The sequence below is a fragment of the Vipera berus genome (assembly GCF_964194415.1).
Source record: "Vipera berus genome assembly, chromosome: 12".
Lineage (NCBI taxonomy): Eukaryota > Metazoa > Chordata > Lepidosauria > Squamata > Viperidae > Vipera > Vipera berus.
The window spans coordinates 2,963,709-2,985,612 of NC_138215.1; the positions used below are offsets into that span (position 1 = coordinate 2,963,709).

At 50.3% G+C, this 21,904-nt stretch overlaps 1 protein-coding gene across 2 annotated transcripts in view; it reads left to right on the top strand.

The window, feature by feature from the left end:
- Positions 1–21,904, top strand: part of FRMD5 (FERM domain containing 5) — a gene marked incomplete at both ends in the record, with an annotated part of 111,622 nt that overhangs the window by 65,435 nt on the left and 24,283 nt on the right. Inside the window, 4 exons of one of the 2 annotated variants that reach the window (XM_081337535.1) lie at positions 15,489–15,593; positions 18,284–18,326; positions 20,794–20,872; positions 21,704–21,801. In XM_081337535.1, the coding sequence (XP_081193661.1) occupies positions 15,489–15,593; positions 18,284–18,326; positions 20,794–20,872; positions 21,704–21,801 (325 nt within the window). The remainder of the gene's footprint in view (positions 1–15,488; positions 15,594–18,283; positions 18,327–20,793; positions 20,873–21,703; positions 21,802–21,904) is intronic. The other variant, XM_081337536.1, reaches the window with a different exon arrangement.

Here is a 21,904-nt window from a genome sequence, read left to right on the forward strand (position 1 = left end):
GGCAATGTCGGCTGGCGACCCCCAGGGGGAGGGCCTTCTCTGTGGGAGCGCCAGCCCTATGGAATCAGCTCCCCCCTGAGCTTCGGGTGGCCCAAAACCTCCAATCCTTTCGCCGCGGCCTCAAAACACTCCTGTTCCACCAGGCTGACCTGGACTGACAGGCATTTTAATTAATTATATTTAGAATTTTTAATTTATTTTTTAATCTTTAATTTTAATTTATTGCACAGATGATTTCAATTTTATTTTTATCTTGATTTCTGTACTTATTATATGTTTTGTTGTTAGCCGCCCTGAGTCCTTCGGGAGATAGGGCGGGATATAAATCCCATCAATAAATAAATAAATAAGATAATGACGGACGTGGAACCAAGCACTATGAAGGAAAGAATGAAAGGATCTGGATAAGTTACCCTTCAAAAACTAAGGGGAGATACATCAAATAAGACGGGGATCCCCTGGGCCGTGGCCCACCTTCAGGCATTGAGCTGCTCAGAACTGGACTGCAGAAGTGGTGGGTGAGCACACGTGTGCATCTCCATTTGCATGAACAGTGGGTGAGCGTGCACACACGTTCCATTTGCACAAGTAGCGGGTCTTCTTGCCTGCCACTTGAGCAAATGGAGCTGTGCGCGTGCTTGCCTACTGCGCGAGCAGGACTGTCCCCTCTCCTCCCCTCCACCGGTCCTCAAAGCTGAAAAGGTTGGGGAACTCTAAAGTAAGAGGGGGTCATACAGAAGAAAGAGTGACTTTTTCCCTCTAATTCCATAGAAGACAGGACCAGAGCCAATGAGTAAGAAACTACAAGGAAGTAGGTTCAGGCTAATAATCAGGAGGAACCTCTTGACTCTAGGCTCTTGACATCTAAATTAGGCTGTCAAGTTGTGGGTTCTCCAGAGGGGTTTTAAATAGAAGCTCTTGAGTCACCTGCAGCCCCATGTAGACCTCAGGCCCAGTGAGGGCAAGTTTGAAGCCCCCTAGAATCATAAGCTTGAGGAACTCCACTGCCAGCCCAGAAACACCGGCAGAGATGCTGTTGCACTGCAGGTAGGAAGGTTACTCACACCCTAACCCCTCTGATCCCACCTCCAAAACTCACATAAAAGGTGCTGGGCAGGGCCCTTAGTGGCCATCAGAGACTCGCAAGTCACAACAGCCACAGGAGTCACGACTGGTCATGCAGTGCAGGGATGTTTTTCCTTTTGTAGCATTCTCTTCTCCCCCAGAAGCAGCACACCTTGATTTCATGTTCTGTTGATTTCAGATTAAGCTTTATCATAAAAATCACCCTCCTCTTTCTGCATTGGTGGTTTGACCATAAGCTTGGATAACCATCATATTAAAGGATTGTCTATGAAGCTTAATTGATATTATTTGATTCACTGTGCCCATGTACTGTCCTTGCTATACCCTTCTTATGAAGGCAACGTTGTTCCTTCAGTAGTTGTAAATATTAGTAATTACTAAGTAACATCCTAGGATGAGTAGTAAATGGGACTGTTGTGGGAAAAATGCCCCTTAAATTAGGAATCAAAGTAATTGGAGATAGACGCACAAAGTATCTTTTATTGGTGTGTACAAAAACAGCAATCTTTGGTCTCGCCAAAGACCTGCAAAAGAGCTCTGAGCAGAGCAAAGCAAGGCTCCAGCCTTTAAAACAGGAAAACAATTTAAAAGAATGCAACCAACGGGTCAGCACAGACAATTTAGCAATGATCCAACATTGTATAGGCTCCGGGCTGCCACTCCCATCCCCAGGCCAAAGGGCAAAGCTGGGTTAGGGCCAGTCTCAACTTGGGGGGGGGAGAAGTTATTCCAGAGGGCAGGTGCAGTGGGTGCCATTGGATGAGATTCCTTGGTCGATGGGACTCGCCACGTGCCCTCTTGCCTGACCTGATAGATATAATTGGGGAGAAGAGGATCTTCAAATGGCCTGGCAGCATGCCATGTAGGACTTTATTGGTCATCACCAGCAAACTGGTGACCGGTACAACTTGTGAAGCAGAGGTGTAACATGCACAGGCTTAGTTGTGCACATAACTGCCTGTGCTGCTGCAGTTGCCACCAACGGAAGCTTCCAAGTGGGCTTCAGAGGCAGCCCCATGTAGAGTGTATTGCAGCATTGCACGTGTGTCTGTGTGTGTGTGTATGTGTGTGAGTCTCTGTGTGTCTGTGTGACCAGAGCATGTGAGGCTGAATGGCGGGGGGGGGGCTCCTGATCCAGGAATGAGTGCAACTGGCGCATCACTCAGAGCTGTGTAAAGACCCTCCTTGCCTTGATTGCCACTTACTCTAGGAGTCCATACTTTCTGGTGTCCTAGTTCTTTTGGCTTGCTTTCTTTTCACCATGTCTGAATAAGTTCTTCGGTTGTTGTTCGTAGCCTCCTTTGCGGACCCACCGTCCTCTGTCTTCTTCGAAAGAGGGGTGGCAGGATGCTGGCAAAGGGCTCATCCAGGCATCCTGACGGCTGCAATGTAAAGACGTCCCATTGCCAAGGACAAGTCTTCATAGAATGGGCTCCGCTGGGTCGCTGGCCCACTGCTGAGCCCGGCTGAAGTTCATCTCGGGTCTTCCGGTACGACAGAGTGCTGCTGCGCCAGACCCCCGCCCCTCACGCAGGAAGTCTGGGGTTCATGCAGGAGAAGCCTTTGGAGGTCAGCAACCCCCAGGACTGGGCTCTGGGCCTCCATGGCCCATTTTTGTGCTGCGTCTGCTAGGGAGAGTCAGTTTCTTCCTGTTTTTTGTGGGTTCTGAAAGGGGAACGTAGATGCAGATCTCCCGAGGAGCCAGGGGTCCCTTTGGAAGGACCTCCAGGATTGACTTGGCAGCCCTCCTCCCCTCTTCGCACAGAGAAAGTCAGCAAGGCATTACCCCACCTGCTCCTCTCAAACAGCCGGCCAGCTTTCCCTGGGCTGATCCGGGCCCTTCTTGGTTGTGAGCGGTTCAGCGTTCGGCATGCAAGATGGGCAGCTGTATAAAGGTTTGAGCTATTCAAAGATATTCTGGACGAGATGCTTAGCTAGGGGAGAGTATGCAGGGAATGGCTGGCCCTGAGAGGGGGGCCTGGGGCCCTTCAGGATGTCCCCGTAAGGGACAGCAGCCCATCAGGGTGTCTGGCTAAGGCACAGGGACTATGTCTGTATTTATTATCGATTATATAATAGATAATAAATATTCTTAGCAGTATTTATCACAGCAAAACGTTTTCCTTTTTCAAGGATGGGAAGAGACACGTTGACCAGAGCCCTCCTGGCGTCTGAGCCCGCAGGCCCTGGCTTTGCTCACGGGCTTTCAGTCGCCATCAGGGAAAGGAGCCTGGGGCAAGAGGCTGCGGAGATCCTGATCAGGCCGCACCAGCCATGATCTGAACGTAATGTACTTCCCGACATGGCACCCTTTTGCATTATGCTTGAGTTGGGAAACCCCCTTTTAAGCAGTTTTTATTCCTAAATGTTTTCAAGCCAAGACCTAAGGGCAAAGGCAGTGGAGGATGGGGAGCAACTATTACTTATGGAAAAGGTGAGGGGGGAAGCGGAGATGGCCCCAGCTGGGGAGGAGGTGTGGTGTCCAGGGATTTCCCCAGGCGAGTGTCTCCTCGGGGTTCCAGTCTGGCCTTAGCAACCTCTGCAGCCATCATGCCAAAGGAGCCAGGTGGGCCGGAGGCATCTCCGTTATGTCCAACCCAGGCTGACTCCACATGAAGCCCGGGTCAGAATCGGGCCCTTCTCTCGGGCACTTGCCTGTTGGCTCCCAAGGGACCAAGGAGAGTTTGTTGCTGCTTCTTTCCTTGCAGAGATTCGAGGAGGGAAACCCAGATCTGGTGGTTCTTTGGTTTTTCTCTCCAGCCGGCCAGCTGGGCCATTTTCGTTCAGTGGCCAACCGGTCACCTGCTGCGTTAAGCTGATGCTCTGCCGCCTCTTTTCTTTCCAAGAAAAAGAATCGGCCCCAAACATGCCCTGAGTGGGAAATCAAAGCGCTTGAGACCTCGTGCCAACCTTCCCTGAAGGACGAAGGTGCCTCCCGGCCAGAGTCCAAGGCCAGCTGAGTGGCAGCCTTGGAGAGAGCGGCACGACGGCTCCGGCCAACCCATCTCGCAACAAAGGGCTCTGAGGAGGAAGCTGCCAATGGCACCAACAATGGCAGAGCCGCTGCCCTGCAGCAAAGACATGCGTGCCATTTCTGACTGCATTAGAGAAAACGATGCCACTTGATCCTAGGCAGATGCAATTGAGTCAGACACCTGCCTCCAGAGTAAAGAAGAAAATGGAATTTTCCTGTGACAAATAGAAATTCTAATCTCTTCTAATTGGCCAATCCAGCACTTTTCCAGGAAGACAAAAGTTGAGGCAATTGAGGGGTTTGCTAAGACTTCAATTATTGGATGGGCTAGCTGGGTCCCTCCCTCCCTCCGCATTATCTCTGAGCTTTCAAGTGGACCAAGCTGTCATGTCCCCGGCCTCCCTCTCCCCCTGTTGAAGCTGGGGGTGACACCTGCTCTCCTCCATTCTTCTGGGATGGTCCTTGCTGCTCTAGGGGTCTTCCAGGATTACTGAAAAGGGTTTTGTAATCAAGTCCACTGGTTCCTTCAGCACCCTGGGGTAGACTGCACCTGGCCATGGGGAATTAACTCGCTTCAGTTAACTAAGTTCTTTGTCACTTGGCTCATTTATCCTGAACTGAGACCCCTCCTTCCGTCAGTGGCCGAGCCAAGACCCTCTAGGGCTCTGTTTCCCTCTACAAGAGGGCATCAAATGGGAGAAGTTTTGCCTTCTCAGTATCTCCCATTGTCAGTTTATTCCTTTCTCACACACACTCTTTGACTCTCCTTTCCTCTCTATCATATCCCAAGAATTCTTGTTTAAAAAACGCATGTTCTAAAACATTCACCAATGATTCAAGAAAGCGATTTCTTTCTGGATTGTTGACTCCCTCTCCTGTCGTCTTCCCCCTTTCACCGTTCTGGGCTATTTTTTTAAAGAATTGGTTTAGCAGTGCACTGTAAAACCTGTAGCATGATTAGGGTGAGGAGCAACGTGGGGGAAAAACATTCAAAATAGATGAGTATTTCAACTGCTCATTTGGGGGAGGGGGAGAAAGATTAAATCTGCTCTTTCCTCAATGGATCTGACCAGGCACTAAACGGCGAGAACAAGGTTTTTGGTTCCAGAAGACAGCAGAGTGGAAAAGCAGGGTCTGCTCGGTGTCACCCTTGAGAGGGTAAATTCCTGTCCATGCGAATGGCGGTCATCTGCAAAAGTGCCCATAACATCATATTGTATGCTTTCCTTTGCTAGACAAAGAACAGCTTAACGATGGTCTCAGTGACAGTTTTAAATCCGTGCAGAGACTCAGAAGGACTCGGCCTGGGTGGGTATTTCAGATTGCCCTGCTGATTGCGATGGAGGAGGTGAGAAAGAGATCTCAAGACTGTGCATAAAAAGCCTTATAGAATAACAGAGTTGGAAGGGACCTTGTAGGTCATCTAGCCCAGAGGCCCCCAACCTTTTGGGCACCAGGGACTGCTTCCGTGGAGAGAGGTTTTTCTGCGGGCTGGAGGGGGCCTGGTTTGGTGTGCTGCCTGCATCTCGCAGATGGAGCTTTGTGCAGCCCGGTTGTTGGCATGCTGTGGTCCAGGGACCGGGGGTTGGGGACCTCTGATCTAGTCCAACCCCCTCCCCAAGCAGGAGACCCTACACTATTTCTGACAGATGGCAGTCCAGTCTGTTCTTGAAGGCTTCCAGTGATGAACCTCCCTCAACATGTGAAGGCAAACTGCTCCATTGGTTGATTGTTCTCACTGTCAGGAAATTTCTCCTTATTTCTAGGTTGAATCTCTCCTTGATCAGTTTCCATCCGTTATTCCTTGTCTGGCCTTCAGGTGCTTTGAAGAATAGGTTGACCCCCCCTCTCTGTGACAGCCCCTCAAATATTGGAACACTGAATCATGTCTCCCCTGGTCCTTCTCTTCACTAGACTAGCCATGCCCAGTTCCTGTAACCGTTCTTCATACGTTTTAGCCTCCAGTCCCCTAGTCATCTCTGTTGCCCTTCTCTGTACTTTTTCTAGACTCTCATCATCTTTTTTATAGTGTGGAGTCCAAAATTGGTTGCAGTATTCTAGGTGTGGTCTTACTAAGGCTTTATAGAGTGGTATTAGTGATCTTGATTGAATTCCTCTGTTAATGCAACTTAGGATTTCATTGGCTTTTTTGGCTGCTGCCACACAGTTGGCTGATATTTAATTGATTGTCCACTAAGACTCCAAGATCTCTCTCAGTTACTGCTATTAAGCCTGGTTTCACCCAATCTATATTTTTCTTGCCTAAGTGTAATATTTTACTTTTCTCTGCATTGAATTTCATTTTGTTAGATAGGGCCCACTGTTCAACCCTGTCAAGGTGACTCTAGCAGGACAAGGTGGTCTGGGATCTGCTGGGAGCTTCTGCCTGCTTAAGCGGAAGTGGATAACAAACCCCGATGGGGATCTGCAGGAATCCTGTCTGGGGACTGGCTGTGCCAGTCAAGAGATTGTAGGCAGAAAGCCTGAGTGAATTCCACACATGTCCAGTTGATGAGCAGATGTTGCTTAGATGCAAATCTCTTAAGCAGATTCCTGCTTTGGCACTCTTTGTCCCCAAAGAGCAGGTCACCCTCAGGATCTTTTTTTTATCTTGGGCAGATCAGTATTTATGGTTATAGTGGTTTTGGCAATGAAAAGCAGGCTTTAACTTTACTGTCCCGGTCTCCTCTTTCATTGTGGGACCAGAATGCTCCTGGTGGCTTCCCATTGTTTAGTGCTTCTCTTTGCATCTGTTGGAAGAAGGAACGAAGCTGGATTATGACCTTCAAGTCTCCCATTTGCAACAGATCAATCACTTATCTTCTTTGTTTTTCAAACCATTAGTAAAAGTTCTGACAAAATGCCACTTTCATTTTGTTTCATTTTATTTATTATTATTTATTTTATTTATAGTTACCCATAGAATAGCAAACAGCCCTGGAATTCTGTGCCTCTATTTTCCTCTGCCAGACTTGTGTTTTATTTTTTTCAGTGGAGGGACTGTTTCAGCCTACCTTTAATTTACTGAGATCGTCTCTGAGTATGACTTATTGTTCACTGAACGATCACTTAGTGTGGCTTTAGTCACTTTGCTTTGATTCGTATTCCTTTTGTGGTCCTGGAACCTCAGCCGTGGCCTCTTGTCCAGCCTGGCAAAAGGCAGTGCCCCTCCAGAAGAAACGCTGCCTTCCAGGAGGGACCCCGCATGGCAGCTGCAGGGTGGGTTGCTTTGGGTCTTCACCCAAAGGGGTCCAGGGCATCCGGGCCCACCCAGGCCTTTTCCAGGGGCTTCAGCAACTGTGTCCTGGGGTGGGGGTGGAGCTGCTGGCTGGCTGACAATGGCCTTTCGCTAAGGGACGGGCGGGGAGCGCTGCTCTGCAGCTGTGGGCAGAGGGCCTTAGAAAGGCCTGGGTGAGGGGCTTCAGAAGGAAGGCCACCTTTATCGTGTAGAGCAGGGGTGTCAAACTCAATTTCATTGAGGGCCGCATCAGCATTGTGGTTGCCCTCAGGGGGCCGGGTGGGTATGGCCAGGGTGGGTGTGGCCTACTGGGTGGGCATGGCTAGAGTGCGTATGGCCTACTGGGTGGGCATGGCCAGCTCTACATCGTTTGCATCAAGGGTGCCTATGGGGGCCTGGGCAGGAGTGGGACAGATCTGAGGGTCTCTGGCAGAAGGAGGGTCTCTGGGCCAGGGCCAAGGCAGTGGGGGCCGTTCCCTCACTGTTTCCAGGATGGCTTCGCGGGTCACATGAAACCACTTTGCGGGCCGGATCCGGCCCCTGGGCCTTGTGTTTGACATGTCTGGTGTAGAGCGAGGGGTGTATGTAAGAAAGAAGCTCAGACTGAAAATACCTCGAGGAGGAGGCCAGAGCTGGTGTGTGTGTGTGTGTGTGTGTGTGTGTGTAGGCAGAGACTGCAAGTCTGCAAGCCAGGTTGCTCTTAAGTACTCGGTGTCTTGTAATGTTGAAGAAATTGTCTAGAGTTTGCTGGCAAGGAGAAGCAAATGGAGAGGATTGGGAAGAAGATGCTTTTTGACCCCCTGTTCCCCTGGGCAATGGGTTCTGGGAAAGGAGGGGCTGGCCTTGGGCTCCCCTTGCAGTTGGGGGTTCATCCTAGCCACCCCAACAGGGATTTGCTTGACTCTGAAGTGGGGCGCATCCAGGAAGGGTCGTGGTGGAGTAGAAGAGGCACTGCTTGATCTCAAACAGGCTGCAGGTTCTGTCTGGCTTGGGGAAAGGGGGGCAGGGAGCAGCCAGCACCACATTCGAAGTGCAGGAGAGAGGACGGCCTCAACTTACCTGCCCATCTTACATTTAGGGGCTTAGGAGAGTGAGGGCTAAAGCAAAATAAAAAAAAGTGAAGTTCTTTGAAGGCATGCTTGAATCTGAAACACGCTGTTAACTTTCCTTGAAAATCTGACATCTCAAGCCACGTACCCCAGAGATTTCATCTAGCACATCTTAATAAAACTCACCTCCTCAGCTGGTCAGATGGCTGATCACCCATGGAAATCCCTGGCAAATGACCTTTGAGCAAAAGACGTTTTTAAGCATGGCACGATGGAGATGCTTGTAGGATTCTGTCTCCACTTTTTAACTCCATCACTGACTGAGAGGTTGCTGACCTCACAGCAAAAAGGTTTCAGGCAGTCTCATGTCTCAACAAACAGTGGTTTTAACACATTACAATTGTTAATTGATCGATCAGGTACTTACAATCTACTCCATTTGTAACCTGCATCTGCATAACCACCTATCTTCTCTTCCCACCCCTACCCCCCCACCCCCGCCAAACACTCAACCCAATTTAAATCCTTGTCCATCAGCTCAGCCACTCTGGACTCACAAACTCCCATTTTTAAATAATATTCATTAGCTGGAAAAGGAGCTCCTGGTGCAAATATTGACCTATTTGCACAGAAATATATCCCTTGAAACAGGCGTTCCTCTTTCTCTTCACTTGGAACTCCATTTTCCTTGAAGCCACAGGAATTATGGACAAAGCTTTTTTCCTCTCCAGAAAAGGGAAGAGGGCAGGGAGGGTCTCCTGGTGGTGGATCTTACCAGGTAGATGTGTATCCGATTTGGACCCTGCCTGGCATTCAGACTGGCAGGGAGGCTGCAGCATAATGAATGCCACAAGACTGGTTTCTTTTATTGTTCCCAGTTTCCTCTCCGTCCTTGCAAAGTGTCCACAGCTTCAGGTAATTCTGGTTACCAGAGCAAATGCTTCCTGGTCCCACTTTCCACAGAGCTGAGCAAAATGGGTGCTGATGTGTCCCCAGAAGCCCCTCAGCACAGGCTGTCTGGAGGCTGCAGTTGTGAGTGTGAGGCCTCTTTTCTTTCAAAAATGCATCATGGAGCATTCCTCTGTGTTCAGTTCATTATGAATATTTAAATCGTGTTAAGTGGTTTGTTCTGACACAAGCATGTCTCATACTCGTTCTTAATTGTGGCTCATTAAGGCATGTTTGATGTGAAGAATGTGTTGATGTGAAAAGGAGAAAACAGATGGTTCCCCTTGCAGTGGCCTGGGTGGATTGGGTGGAAGCACAGAAGACAGACCATCTCCAGACTGAAATTTTTTCTTCCCTTCCCTTCCCTCCTTTTAATATCTTTGGATTGCATTCTTCCGTCCCTTGCTTGTTATTAAGAGATTCTCTGCTACCTGCTGGTACTAGTCCTACTTCCCTGGGCTTCACTTGCTCAGATGTGGTCAGCTCGGTTTTAGAGAGGGCGCAAGCAGAGAGTGACCAGCTGGGCTTTTGCCCAACTGAGGTTTGCCCAAAAGTGCAGGAGAAAAGGGAAAAATTGGCTTCTGCGCAGCTGGTTGAGCTGCAAGTGAGGGTTGCAGAGTCAACTCCGAGCACCCAGGGCCTGAGATTAGTTTTAAAGAGATAAAGAGTCTAACTCAGGATGTAAAGAAGAAGCATTTCTCCTCTATAAATCCTCATCCAGAAGGATGATATAAATAAGCGGCGGAAGATTCCGTAATGGGGGAGATTAAGATGTCACTTTCAGCAAAGGTTACAACGGATCCGTCTTGCAGATGGCGGGGTTGGACTTCAAGCTGTGATTACAGTCCAGAGGCTGGCATCATCCCGTCCTCCTCTGAACTTCTGACTGGGTGTGGAAAGGAATAAAAACCACACAAACACACAAGGCGTGTGTCCCGATTAGGATCCGTTACCTACCAAGGAATTGGCACAGAGTTTCCTAGGCAGCAGAGAAGATTTAATCTCAGCTTTTCAGACTGGCTTTTCTTTCTCACCACCTTTTCCTTTTCAGCTACTATCTTTGCTCCTAGAGATTCACTTGGATTAAGCAGGAGTTGCTTATAGACGCACAGCAAAAGGGAGAAACCAGCATTCAATTAAATAGAAGCCAAAAGAAGGCTTTGGCTTTGCTTGTTAACTTTGGAGCTGTAACTATCCCGGGATCTCCTGACAGTATTTAAAAGGCAGACAAAACACAGAGATTGCAGCTTTGGAGACATCAGAAATCAAAAGCCCCTCCCCTACGTAAGGAGGCCGAGGCCAGGCAGGCGTTCTGGATTTGGCAGGGCTCCCATCAGCTGCTGAAGTCTCTTTTGTCCGGAGACTGCAAAGCTGGCTTTGCTTTCTGCCGCCTGACTCTGGGGCTCGGTGGGGAGCCGAGCCCCCGGCAAGGCTGCCGCAGTTGGGACAGGAGGGTGCATCTTTCCTGCTGCTCTGCCACTCAGACTGGCAGGCCTGGGTGGGAGGCAGGGAGAGCACAGTCAGCGGCTTGCACACAAGGAGGTTTCAGCCCCTGCTGTCTTGGTTGGCAGAAGTGTATGAAATACCACAGTGACAACAACCAGCACCTCATTATTTTATATTTTAATTTTTACAAAGTTCAGTTGTACTCAAAAATATTAATGCAATTCTCCTTGCCAATAAAACCATCAAGCAACGTTTTTATTCAGTGTATATGAAAAAGGAAATTTAGACAATCCCAGGTTCCTTTGTCTGCAGAAAATTCTGCCAAAGTTCTTTCAGCCTTGCAATGAAAGGTAGAGCTTCCCCATCCCGCAGCAGGATTTCTTCCTGAGTTCTGGGGCCTGAGGACTTCAGGGTGCCCAGGGAAAAAGTTCTGGGCAAGCTTGGGAATACAAGACTTCCGTGGGAACCTTGGCTCTGACCCATCTGCCCCTCTCACCCAGGTTGTCATGTATTCCATCTCACTGGGTGGTTTACATGATGGAATATGGGGGACATTACTGCTAAGTTCTTTGCTGTGTTCGGGTGGTCACCTCCACCGGTCAGGGCAGGGAGGCCAGTTAGGATGGTCCACCCTAGAGATTTAATGGATCTACGTACTTGGTTTCCAGGAGGCAGTTGGGAGATTTTCTCAGCGAACAGGCAGGCTTCGTGATCTCAGGACAGAGATGATAAAAGTGCTGGACATGGTTGACCCCCGGCGCTCACTTTTAGGGCACCTGACCCCTTCCGGTCAAATGTCAGGCCTGGGCAGGGGACAGAACCTGCACCTTCTAGGAGGCGAAGAGCAGCCTCTTAGCAGCATTCAGTCCTGTTGTCCATGGACTTTAGGACTTGCCTGCGTGGATTGGAACTGGTGGGATCATCATCATCGTCATCATCATCATCATCATCATTCTCTCTCTCTCTCTCTCCTTCCTGGAGTGGTGCTTTCTGCTTCATCAGCAGGTAAAGGGCAAAGCTAGCAGAAGCTTAGCCCAGCTTAGGGTAATATGTGAATTGTGACTCTGTTTGCAACTGGAGGCCATGTCAAGGCAGATTCATGCCTTCACCACTTTGACTCCGGACTGAACTAGTGAGGAATATTAATATTCCTCCAGCTATTTTCCTTTTTTTATTCTTTCATATATTTTTACATGACTTCCTACACAAAACTTTTATGAAACTATAATCTACAAAATTGCATGTGAGAGGAAAACGGAAGGGGAAGGAGCACCATCCCACACGCGTAAAGGGGCCTTCAGCAGCACAACTCGTAAGAGAGGGCCTGCCCGCCTGCCCGCCCGTTGGCAATCTCAGGCCAGGGGCCCCTGGGGACTGGCTGGCTCTGGGACAACCGTTGGGGTCCTCAGATTTTGTGGGAGTCCTCAGTGGGCAGAGACCCGCTGGGGGTGGGAGGGACAAAGGCCCCAGCAGAAAAGGGCATCCAGGCAGCAAAGAACACCCTACTGAGGCCCTGATATAATATCCCTGATAAGCAGCCAGGGACATCCAGTGTACTTACTTTAAAAGTTATTTAAATTAAACATACCTTCCATTTTCAAAGTAGTCCATTCCCTTGTACAGAAAGTATTACCTGTTTGTTTCTTCCAGTGAGTCTCTACTCATGGTGCCTGCAGTTTTCTTGGCAAGATTTTTCAGAACTTTTACCTGCATCCCAGGCCTGGGAGACTGTCCCCAGCCTACGGACCCCCGGCTGGCGTTGTGCCTAAGGCAGGACTAGAACTCAGAACTAAACAAACCAATTCTGCCCTAGTCTTTAGTTTGCCTTTTAAAAATCTGATTCCTTTCCTTTGAATCCTGTTTCTGGAGCAGCAGAAAATGCACTTGCTTCATTGTCCATTTCCTTAGGTTGCCCCCTCCCCCTGTCTCCCCCCCCTTCTGCCCTCTCTGTGGCTCCGGCCTCCCAGAACCCCCCCCCCCTTTTTCCGGATCAGGTGCAGCCATGCTGGGGCTTGCTTGGCATTTGCCTTGCGCTGCTGCTGCCGCCTTCAGATTCTGGACCTCCATTAAGTCAGGTCTGCCACTGACAATCACTAATTCTAGATGCCCCAAAGCATTTCAGATCAGATCAAATCAACAAGCTTTATTACAGTCCTAGAGCGGCGTTTATTTGCATTTGTCTCCGCTGAAGTCCATTACTGTTTAGATCCTCCCTGTCGGCCTCTGTCTTGAGAATGGCTTCCAGGGCTCGGCTTTCTTTCCCGCCACTGGTTTATGTGTGATTCTGGGCCTGGCCCGCTTGCCACTCGGAGCTAAAATGGATGCTCAGCCAGGGCTGCTGCGAGGTCTGAGGAGGGGGGTTAAGAGCCACAAGGCAGTTCGGCACCCTCAGGTTCCCCCCATCCGGAACATTCGTTTAAGCCAAAGGGAGAAGCCCCCGAGCCGCCCGTTTCGGCCCTGCCCCCTGCATCCCAGTGGGGACCCTGGCTCCGAAAGGAGGGGGAGGGGGACACAGAGATTTTCTGCTCACAAGAGTCATGGGAAAAGTGGGGAAGAGGAAGTCGTTGCCCTCCAGAAAGGCCTGGCTCTTTTTCCGCTGAAGATGCAGCGAGGCTCTCGGGGAGGGTGAGGCCCAGTGAGCGAGGCCCAGGCTGAAGCCAGGCAGCCGCCCCCTCCCCTGGGCTGAGGTGGGACGGGACTCTGCAAAGGCTGAGCTGCACCTTCCAGGGGAGGCCCTTCTCTGCTGAAGCCAGGCTGTCGGATGAGAGCTGCTCTTCAGACATCCCAGTTTGGAGGTTTCAGAAGGGAGAAATTCCACCTCCATGTTCTTGGCATGGCTGTGGGGGTCCTTCTTGTCAAACCTCAAAGCTGCTTCTGTTTGCAAACAAGGCTGGTCTGGGCTTGGGCAGTGGGGAGGAGAGGGCAGCTGCCCTGGGACCGAGCAGCTGGGCTCTTGGGGGAGACCGCCCCGCTCTCCAGAGCAGCAGAGTTGGAAGCAGGCCCAGCTGGGCTTCCCTTTCTTTCTTAGCTCCTGTGTGCTCACGAACAGCCCTTGGCTGGCTGCACAGCAGGGTTCATGGCGTGACTGCCCCAATGCAAGCAGGAGGGGACCCCCTTCCCTATTATACACAGCAGTCAGCCAGAGAGGCTGGAGGGCGGGGCCAAGGGAGCCCCAATACCGTAGGAGGCCTAGCAGCATTTGTCGGCTCATTGATCTCTTTCCCAGGGAGGAAGTTTAGAGCTTTCAGTTCCACTGTGGTGGAAAGTAGTCTGGATTCCCAGCTGGGAGGGAGGGGCCGCCTTCCAGAGGAGCAAGAGGCAGAGCAGCCTAGATAGTTCGTGTGGGAGAAAAAGAATGAAGACAGCTCCTCCCTCATAGTTCCTAGAGACTTTGTTTAGTGCGGCAAGGAGTCTGCTTCAGTTTGGCAAAATTTCTGTCTGTAGGTGAAGAACGAGAAAGGAAATTGGTTTGAAATAGCTCAGTGTATCTTTGGCTTCTGGAGGGACTTTCAGGGAATGCTGCAAACCTATACAGGTAGTCCTTGACATATGACCACACTTGGCACTGAAATTTCAGTTGTAAGTCAGGACAGTCTCGAGTTGAGGCACCCATGTGACCAGATCTGATTTTTTGACTGTTTTGACAGCAGTCGTTAAGCGAGGGTTAGGCAGTGAGAGGCTGTCTGCAGGATTCAGTTACTCTTTTATCACGACTCACCCACAGCTGCTCAGCTGCAAACTTTATTCTGCATGTGACTGTATCCGAAAAGCCCTCAAAACGGGTTGTTGCTGGTTGCTCCTCGCAGCAGTTTTGGATGACAAATGGCAAAAGGGCCCCCGGGAGTGGCCCCCAAATGCCCCCTCCATCTTAGAGCTCCTGCTGGGGAGGCCATGACTGCGGAGGAGGGAGCTTCTGGGCCGGGCCAGGCCGGGCAAGCAGCCTACTTGTCAGGAGGGGAAGCAGAAGGGCAAGTGCCTTGGGACACCTCTGCCCTGGGAGCAAATCAGGGGCAGTTTTGAGCCCCATCCATTCTCTCAGGAGGGCTCAGATTCTCCCCCAAGAGATGGGTGGGTAAGAATCTACCAGGCTGGTTCAGACACCCAGAGGGAGACGGGCATGGAGCCTCCCCAGGTGACAGATCTTAGACTTCTAGAGCAGGGGTAGGCAACCTTGGCTCTTTTATGACTCATGGACTTCAGTCCATGAATCAAAAGAGCCAAGGTTGCCTACCCCTGTTCTAGAGGGTGAGTTTTAAGGGGCTCTCCCTAGCCCCCCCCCCCACCAAGTGACTGGCATGTTTGCTTGAGGGATTCAGGAGGGGGGAGGAATGGGGGAGTCCACATCCCCTCCCCCTTAGGTCCCATCCAGCTGTTGCCTTTCTTGTCCTTTGATGGACGAGTTCTGCAGAGGTTCTCATGACTCATGAGGTGCTTCTGCCGAACTATTCTTCTGCCATTATTGGTGGGAAATCTACTTTGCACAGAAGAAGACTCCCGCACCACCATCCAGCATGGGTGGAGAGGGACTGCATCTGCCTGGGACTCCCTTTCCCATCTCCTGATGCTTCATGCCGTCTTATGTGGGTGGAGACTCAGTATACTGCGTGTTACTTCTGGGAAAGTTGTATCTGCTGCTGCGGTTGCTGCCTGGCCTGGGTCCATCCCTCAGACCTCCCTCCTGCTCCCTGCCTGCCCGCCTGCCCGCTTCTGGCTGTTGTCCCGACTGATTCCAGCCCTTCTTTTGCAGAGAGATGCCAAAGGCCAATTCCTCTTTGACCTTCTGTGCCATCACTTAAACCTCCTGGAGAAGGACTACTTTGGGATCCGCTTTGTTGACCCCGACAAGCAGAGGGTAAGTCCCAGCTTGGTGCTTTCGGTCAGCTGAGCCCCCTCCCTGTGCCCGGTCTCCAGGCCAGCCGAGCAGCTGCAGGCGGAGGGACTCCTGCTGGGTGGGCCTTCAACTCCACTGCAGCAGCTGTTCCTGCATTATTCTGGAGAGGGAGAAGACCAGAGACCCACTTAAAAGACTGGAGTTGCTTTGCCCACTTGTCAAAAAGCCTGGTGAGGATTTCCCTACACAGCAAATGTGTGTGCGGCATCTTTGCTTGCTTGTTAGCTCCCAGCTTGGGTTTATACCTGACCACACTTTGAGGTCAGATATTCAGTAAAGGCCCCAGGCCCCATGTGGCCCTGTAAGCCTTGGATGAGATACCCAGAGACTCCACATTAGTAGATATTATATGGTTATGTGTGAATAGAGTATCTTTGAAATTAATCTGATTTAATCGCAAATTAAATGAAATTCTACCCCTTCTCAGTGCTTTGTGGAGCACAGTTCAGACTGGAAAAATTGAATCTCCCATCCCCATTCTTCTGGGAACCAGAGCAATAGATTCGCCCCCCCCCCCCTATTTTTTCTCTGCTACAGTGCTGGGAGTCAAAGAAGGGAGCCAGGCAGAGCTTGACCCTCCCTTGTCCTGGCTGGAGCTGCCTTGATCAGGTGCCCGGGGGGGTCTCTTATTGCCCCCTCCTAGATTCGTCTCTCTGCTCCCGGGTAGCAATAAGCGAAGACCCTGAGAAGGGTCCCCTGGGTGCCTGGGAGAGCAGGTGGCCAAGAGGCAAACTCCTTGCCCTCCACGGTCCATCCCTCCACGGTTCCCACAAGGGCACGGAGACATTGCGCTGCCTGTGCCGACAGTTACAGCTCCCCCAATAACAGCAATTGAACCTGTGAGAAGAATGAAGATGGAACAGGCATCTGAGAGCTATCGTAATTACCCAAAAGCTGTAGCATGATTATATTATTATTATTAATTATTATTATTAATTCCATTTATATCCCGCCCTTCTCCGAAGACTCAGGGCGGCTTACAAGCTTAGCAGTAGCCTTCATTCTATGTATATGCCTGCTTATTAGGGCTTTCACACACACCCCAAGCGGCATTATTACAAAGTCAGCTTATTGCCCCCAACAATCTGGGTCCTCATTTTACCTACCTCGGAAGGATGGAAGGCTGAGTCAACCTTGAGCCTGGTGGGACGCGAACCTGCACTAATTGCAGGCAGCTGGTGTTACTTAAGGAGGCATTAGCCCACTGCTCCACCAAGGCTCTATAGAAATTATTAATAGTAAAATTATAAAAATGATTAGGTAACTATATGGTGTAGGTAGGATATAGATAAAATCCTATAACAAAATAACAACGTTTTATTAATTATACTTTGGATACATTATGCAACGATTTTCTGGGGAAGTTGCTAATGCCGGTAAAAGTGGAAGGAAAGGGAAAGGGGGGGTGGCAGCTGGGGGGGGGGCTGGCTCAGTTACAGCAGCTGTGGGTGCATTGTGGGAAAACCTGAAGGACCAGCCTAGGGGGATATCATCATGAGGTGACAGGTAATCAGTCCGTCAACAGGAACGGTTCTTGTCTGATCCACTGGTGCACAATATTCCGCACCTTTCCAAATTAAGAAGAGTGTATAATCTTCACGTAAGAAGCAGAGGGCCAGCTGGAGAATGATGGACAACTCAGAGCCTTCGCAACATCGCTGTCCGTGCAGACGCTCAGCAGAAGCAGCCTGCTAAGCGAGGGAGGTCCAAGCGCAAAGACAGGGTGGGCACTGAGGGTGCTTCGCCTGGCCTGAGACTCTTTCTCGCTCTCTGAAACTGCTTGCGGTGTAAGATCTGCTGCCGATGATGACTGACAGCTGTTTAGCAATTACAGCATTGACTGGATTTGTAGCAGTGGGGCTGAAAGGCTCTTGGTGGCCCACAATATCACGACAGGAAGCAGTGCAAGGTACAGAATTGACCCGGGGAGATAGTCAAAATCAAAGGAAACAGGCAGGAAAACTCCTGGCACCACTTTGTCCTCCCAAACTCCCTGAAGTAATCCCCATTTTAAAAGTTTATGAAAGGCCAAAAAGGTCGATCGAAGTTATCCACAAAGGAAGCCGAGGTGCCCTCTGCAGCTCTGGGCCCAGCATTGCCTGCCCAACAAGACGAGGAGTGCCCAAGGATGCCAGTTGCCCTGCCCAGACTTCTGCTTTCTGCAGAGGGTTATCTCACCCAGAGGCTGTGAGACCAGAGCCAGCCCTGCCCTCCTCGGTCAGGACACACTCTGGAGCTGCCTTGTCAGCAAAAGAGGCCAGCCTTGGGTGCACGGCCTGGGCCTTAAATAATTTGAGGCCGGCTACAAAAAGCCACCACCTTAGGATCACGAGAACCTAAGAAAGGAACTGCAAAATACGCAGGGGTGGAAAAAACATCCTGAATATTGAAATGATTTACAGGCACAAATCTCGCTCGCCTTGTGAAGATCAGGGCTCTAGGTTTTTGAAAGCAAGCTACCCCAAATATCTCTACAGGATCTCTACATGGCTTCTGCTCAGCCCCAACCGCTTTGCAGCTAGTGCAGTTTTATAACTGAAGCCAGGTTTTTTTTTGGGGGGGGGGCAAGCAGAAAGATAGTGCAGCCACCCTCTTTAGCTTTTGAATCTCTCTCTCTCTCTCTCTCTCTCTCTTTTTTTTTTTTGCTTCAGCACTGGCTGGAATTCACAAAGTCTATTGTGAAGCAAATGCGATGTAAGTATTTATCTCCATGATCGCTCTTCAGTGAGCTGGCACGTCTCTAACTTGGCAGTGTGTGAGGGACTGGATCTCTGAAGGGGGAGGGGGTGGATGCACTGCAGTGAAGCAGCACTTTCCAAAGCACATGCTGAGGTGGGGGATAGACAAAAGGCAGCCCAGAGCTGGATAGGAAGAGGAAGAGAATTAGGATAGCCACTCTCTAAAAATCTCCCAGAATACATCCATTAGGGTTAGAGTACTGTAGCTTTAGTCTGGCAAGATTCTGTCTATATAGTGGAAGCAAATAAACTTTGGCTGGATTGTGTTACGTTGTTCTTGAACTACACCTGACATCGATCTTGCCAGACTCTTACTCCACAAAAAAGGGAGGAGAATCAAGCATGCCCACGGATCCACAAGGAATCAGTAGCAACTAGCAGAGATCTTACTCCAGCACCAGCAGAAGATGGATGCATAGATCAATACTCCACAAGCCCCAATGATGTAGTTGTTGCAGCAGGTCAGGCAAAATGTCCAGCAGCTGCAGCCACACTGACAACAGCAGCTCAGCCAATCCTTGTGCGTTCCCTGGGCAGCTGGCTGGTTGAGGAAGTGTGGAGAGGATGTGGACCAATTAAGTACCTTCCTTACTCAGTGCAAGATGTTCACGGACAGCAGAGTCAGAGTTGCCAAATGACCAGGCATTCTATTCTGTCCTGTCCTGTCCTGTCCTATCGTATCCTGTCCCTGTCCCTGTCCCTGTCCCTGTCTCTGTTCTGTTCCATTCTATTCTATTCCATTCCATTCCATTCCATTCCATTCCATTCCATTCCATTCCATTCTATTCTATTCTATTCTGTTCCGTTCTATCCTATCCTATCCTATCCTATGCTATCCTGTCCTATCCTATCCTATCCTATCCTATCCTATCCTATCCTATCCTATCCTATCCTATCCTATCCTATCCTATCCTATCCTGTCCATTCTGTTCTGTTCTGTTCTGTTCTGTTCTGTTCTATTATTCTATTCTATTCTATTCTATTCTATTCTATTCTATTCTATTCTATTCTATTCTATTCTATTCTATTCTATTCTATTCTATTCTATTAATTTCTGTTTTGTTCTATTTTATTTTATTTTATTTTTGTATCCTATCCTATCCTATCCATCCCATCCCAATTCCTATTCCTAATCCATTCTTATACTAGCAAGTATCAGAACTTCCTCAGGAGCTTTAGAGGCCATTTCAGTGATCCCATTCAGAGGATCACAGCCAGTGGCAATGTTTGGAAACTTCACTATACCAGGGCTTTTCAACCTTTTCACCCATTGTACCACTTTTAGGATATGGCAACATCTGAGTACCACCAGTCGCCTAGCAAGGTGTCAAAAACTTGATGACCAAAAAAAAAGGAAAAAAAGTGATAAAGTACAGGTAGTCCTCGACTTACAACAGTTCTCTTAGTGACTGAAGTTACAATGGCACTGAAAAAAGTGCCCCCCAAGCCACAGCCGAGCAAGAAGCCTGCTTGCCTGCCCGGTGGCGCTCTTTCTCCTGTCCGAGGTTTTCATTGTTGTGAGCATTTCTGTTGAGGATTGGCAGTGGGGGTGGGGTGGTGGGTTTTTTTAGTTTTTATTTCCCCCCCCCCCGTCTGCTGGGTGGTTGCAGCAGGTTTTGGTCACTTCACATGACCCTGGGATACTGTGCCCGTCATAAATATGAATCATTTGCCAATCATCTGAATGAAAATCACGAGACCCTGGAGATGCTGCAACATTCCAGCTGATCGGTGCTTCTTCTGGGCTCAGAAGCGCCAGGATCAGCGCTGAGCTCCAGCTGGAGCCTGGCACTGATCCTGGCACTTCCGCTGAGCCCTGACAGCCCTGCAGCTCCAGCCATCTCTCGCTCAGGCTTATGCGGTGCTGCCACTGGTTCAGCTCATTCCCCTCCCCCGCTACCACTTTTCTAGGATGGTCATGTACCACCTGCCAGGTGCCAATGTACCACAGGTGGTACCCTTACCACTGGTTGAAAAGCCCTGCACTATAGTGCATCACACAACAATGTGGTGCCTTCTTACTTGTACTCTGCATGTTGGTGGGGTGGTCTGTGCTGCCATCTGAACCTCTGTGAATGTGATGTGTTAGTCCCCTCATTCTTCTTGACTTGATGGGATCCACTGAGTTGAGAGAAGTACTGACTTTTCCAAATGGATCCTAGCTGGATTAGTAGGTGAGCTACAAATAAGACCTGTGTCTGTTCCTAGATGTGGCTCCCTTCCTCTTGTCACATTATATTCTCCAATTTCTGATGAGCAGTGGTCAGATTTTCCTTTCCAAGACACAAAGCCTCTTTTTGCCCTGGATGAAGTCTACTTTTGCTAAGCCAGATTGGAGAGGGGGCAGGAGCGTGAAGGGCCCCCCGGGGCTGACGGGCTCCTGTAGACCCCCAGCCCATCTGAGGCCTTTTTCTCTTCTGCAGCTCAGCCCCCCTTCACTATGTGCTTCCGGGTGAAGTTCTACCCCACCGACCCAGCCGCTCTAAAAGAGGAGATCACCAGGTAAGAGGTCTGGCCACAGGAAAAGCTGCTGGGGGGGCGGGGGGGCAGGAGAGCCTGAGAGCATCAGAGGCCCTTGGCTCCGCTTGTTGCTCTGATACCTCAGCGAGGAAGGAGAGGAAGGAGGCAGCAAGGAAACCTGAAGGGAAAAGAAAGTGGGTGTTTCCCTTTGGGGACCTGCTTTGCCAGGGAGGGCTGCGTTCTGCTTCAGAGCCTCCTGCTGGAAACAACTGGAGGAGGAGATCCATTAGAACTTTGGGACAGATTAGGTTGCCCATCTCCCCCTTTCTACTAGGTATTGTGGTGGGGCTGTCTTCTCCAGGGCTGCTGAGATGCCTTCAAAGCCAGGAGCAGTGGATCTTCCATTTTCACAGCTGTCATCTAGCTGCACTTGGTCCATCCCTTGGTGGCATCCCTGTAGGATATGCCCATTGCAGGTTTTTCCTCGCTCCTCACCTCCCCCTTGGATCAGGACTTGGGCAGCCTTCAACCCAACCGCCCCAGGGGTTACAGTGTTGTTCAGAGCAGCAGAGTTTAGCCGTACATCTGAAAGGGCTGCCTGAGGCATCGAGCTCAGAAAAGGAACAGAGGCGTGGAAAGGCTCTCCTCCAGACTGGCTCCCCGGCGGGCATTGGGCGTGTGTGTCAGAAACGGCCTTGCCCAGGCATTTTTGAAGGGAGCCCTCTTCGGACCCATCTGGGAGAGGGAAGCCTGGCGAGGAAGAGGCCCGGAAGAGGAAGAGGCCCGGAAGGGATTTGGGAAGGCCCCGAGTGGCTTCTGTGGACGGTGCAGGAAGGAAGGCACTCATGGCTCTCACTCTGGTTCCCCTGACAGGTATCTCGTCTTCTTGCAGATCAAACGAGATCTGTATCACGGGCGTCTCCTGTGCAAGACCTCCGACGCTGCTCTGCTGGCCGCCTACATCCTCCAAGGTAGGGAGGGGTTCAGAGGGAGGCCTTTGGGAAGGAGGGAGCTGGGGGCCCCACCAAGGCCTTCTTGCAAGCTGCCCCCCAGCAACACAGTTAAGCCGGGCTG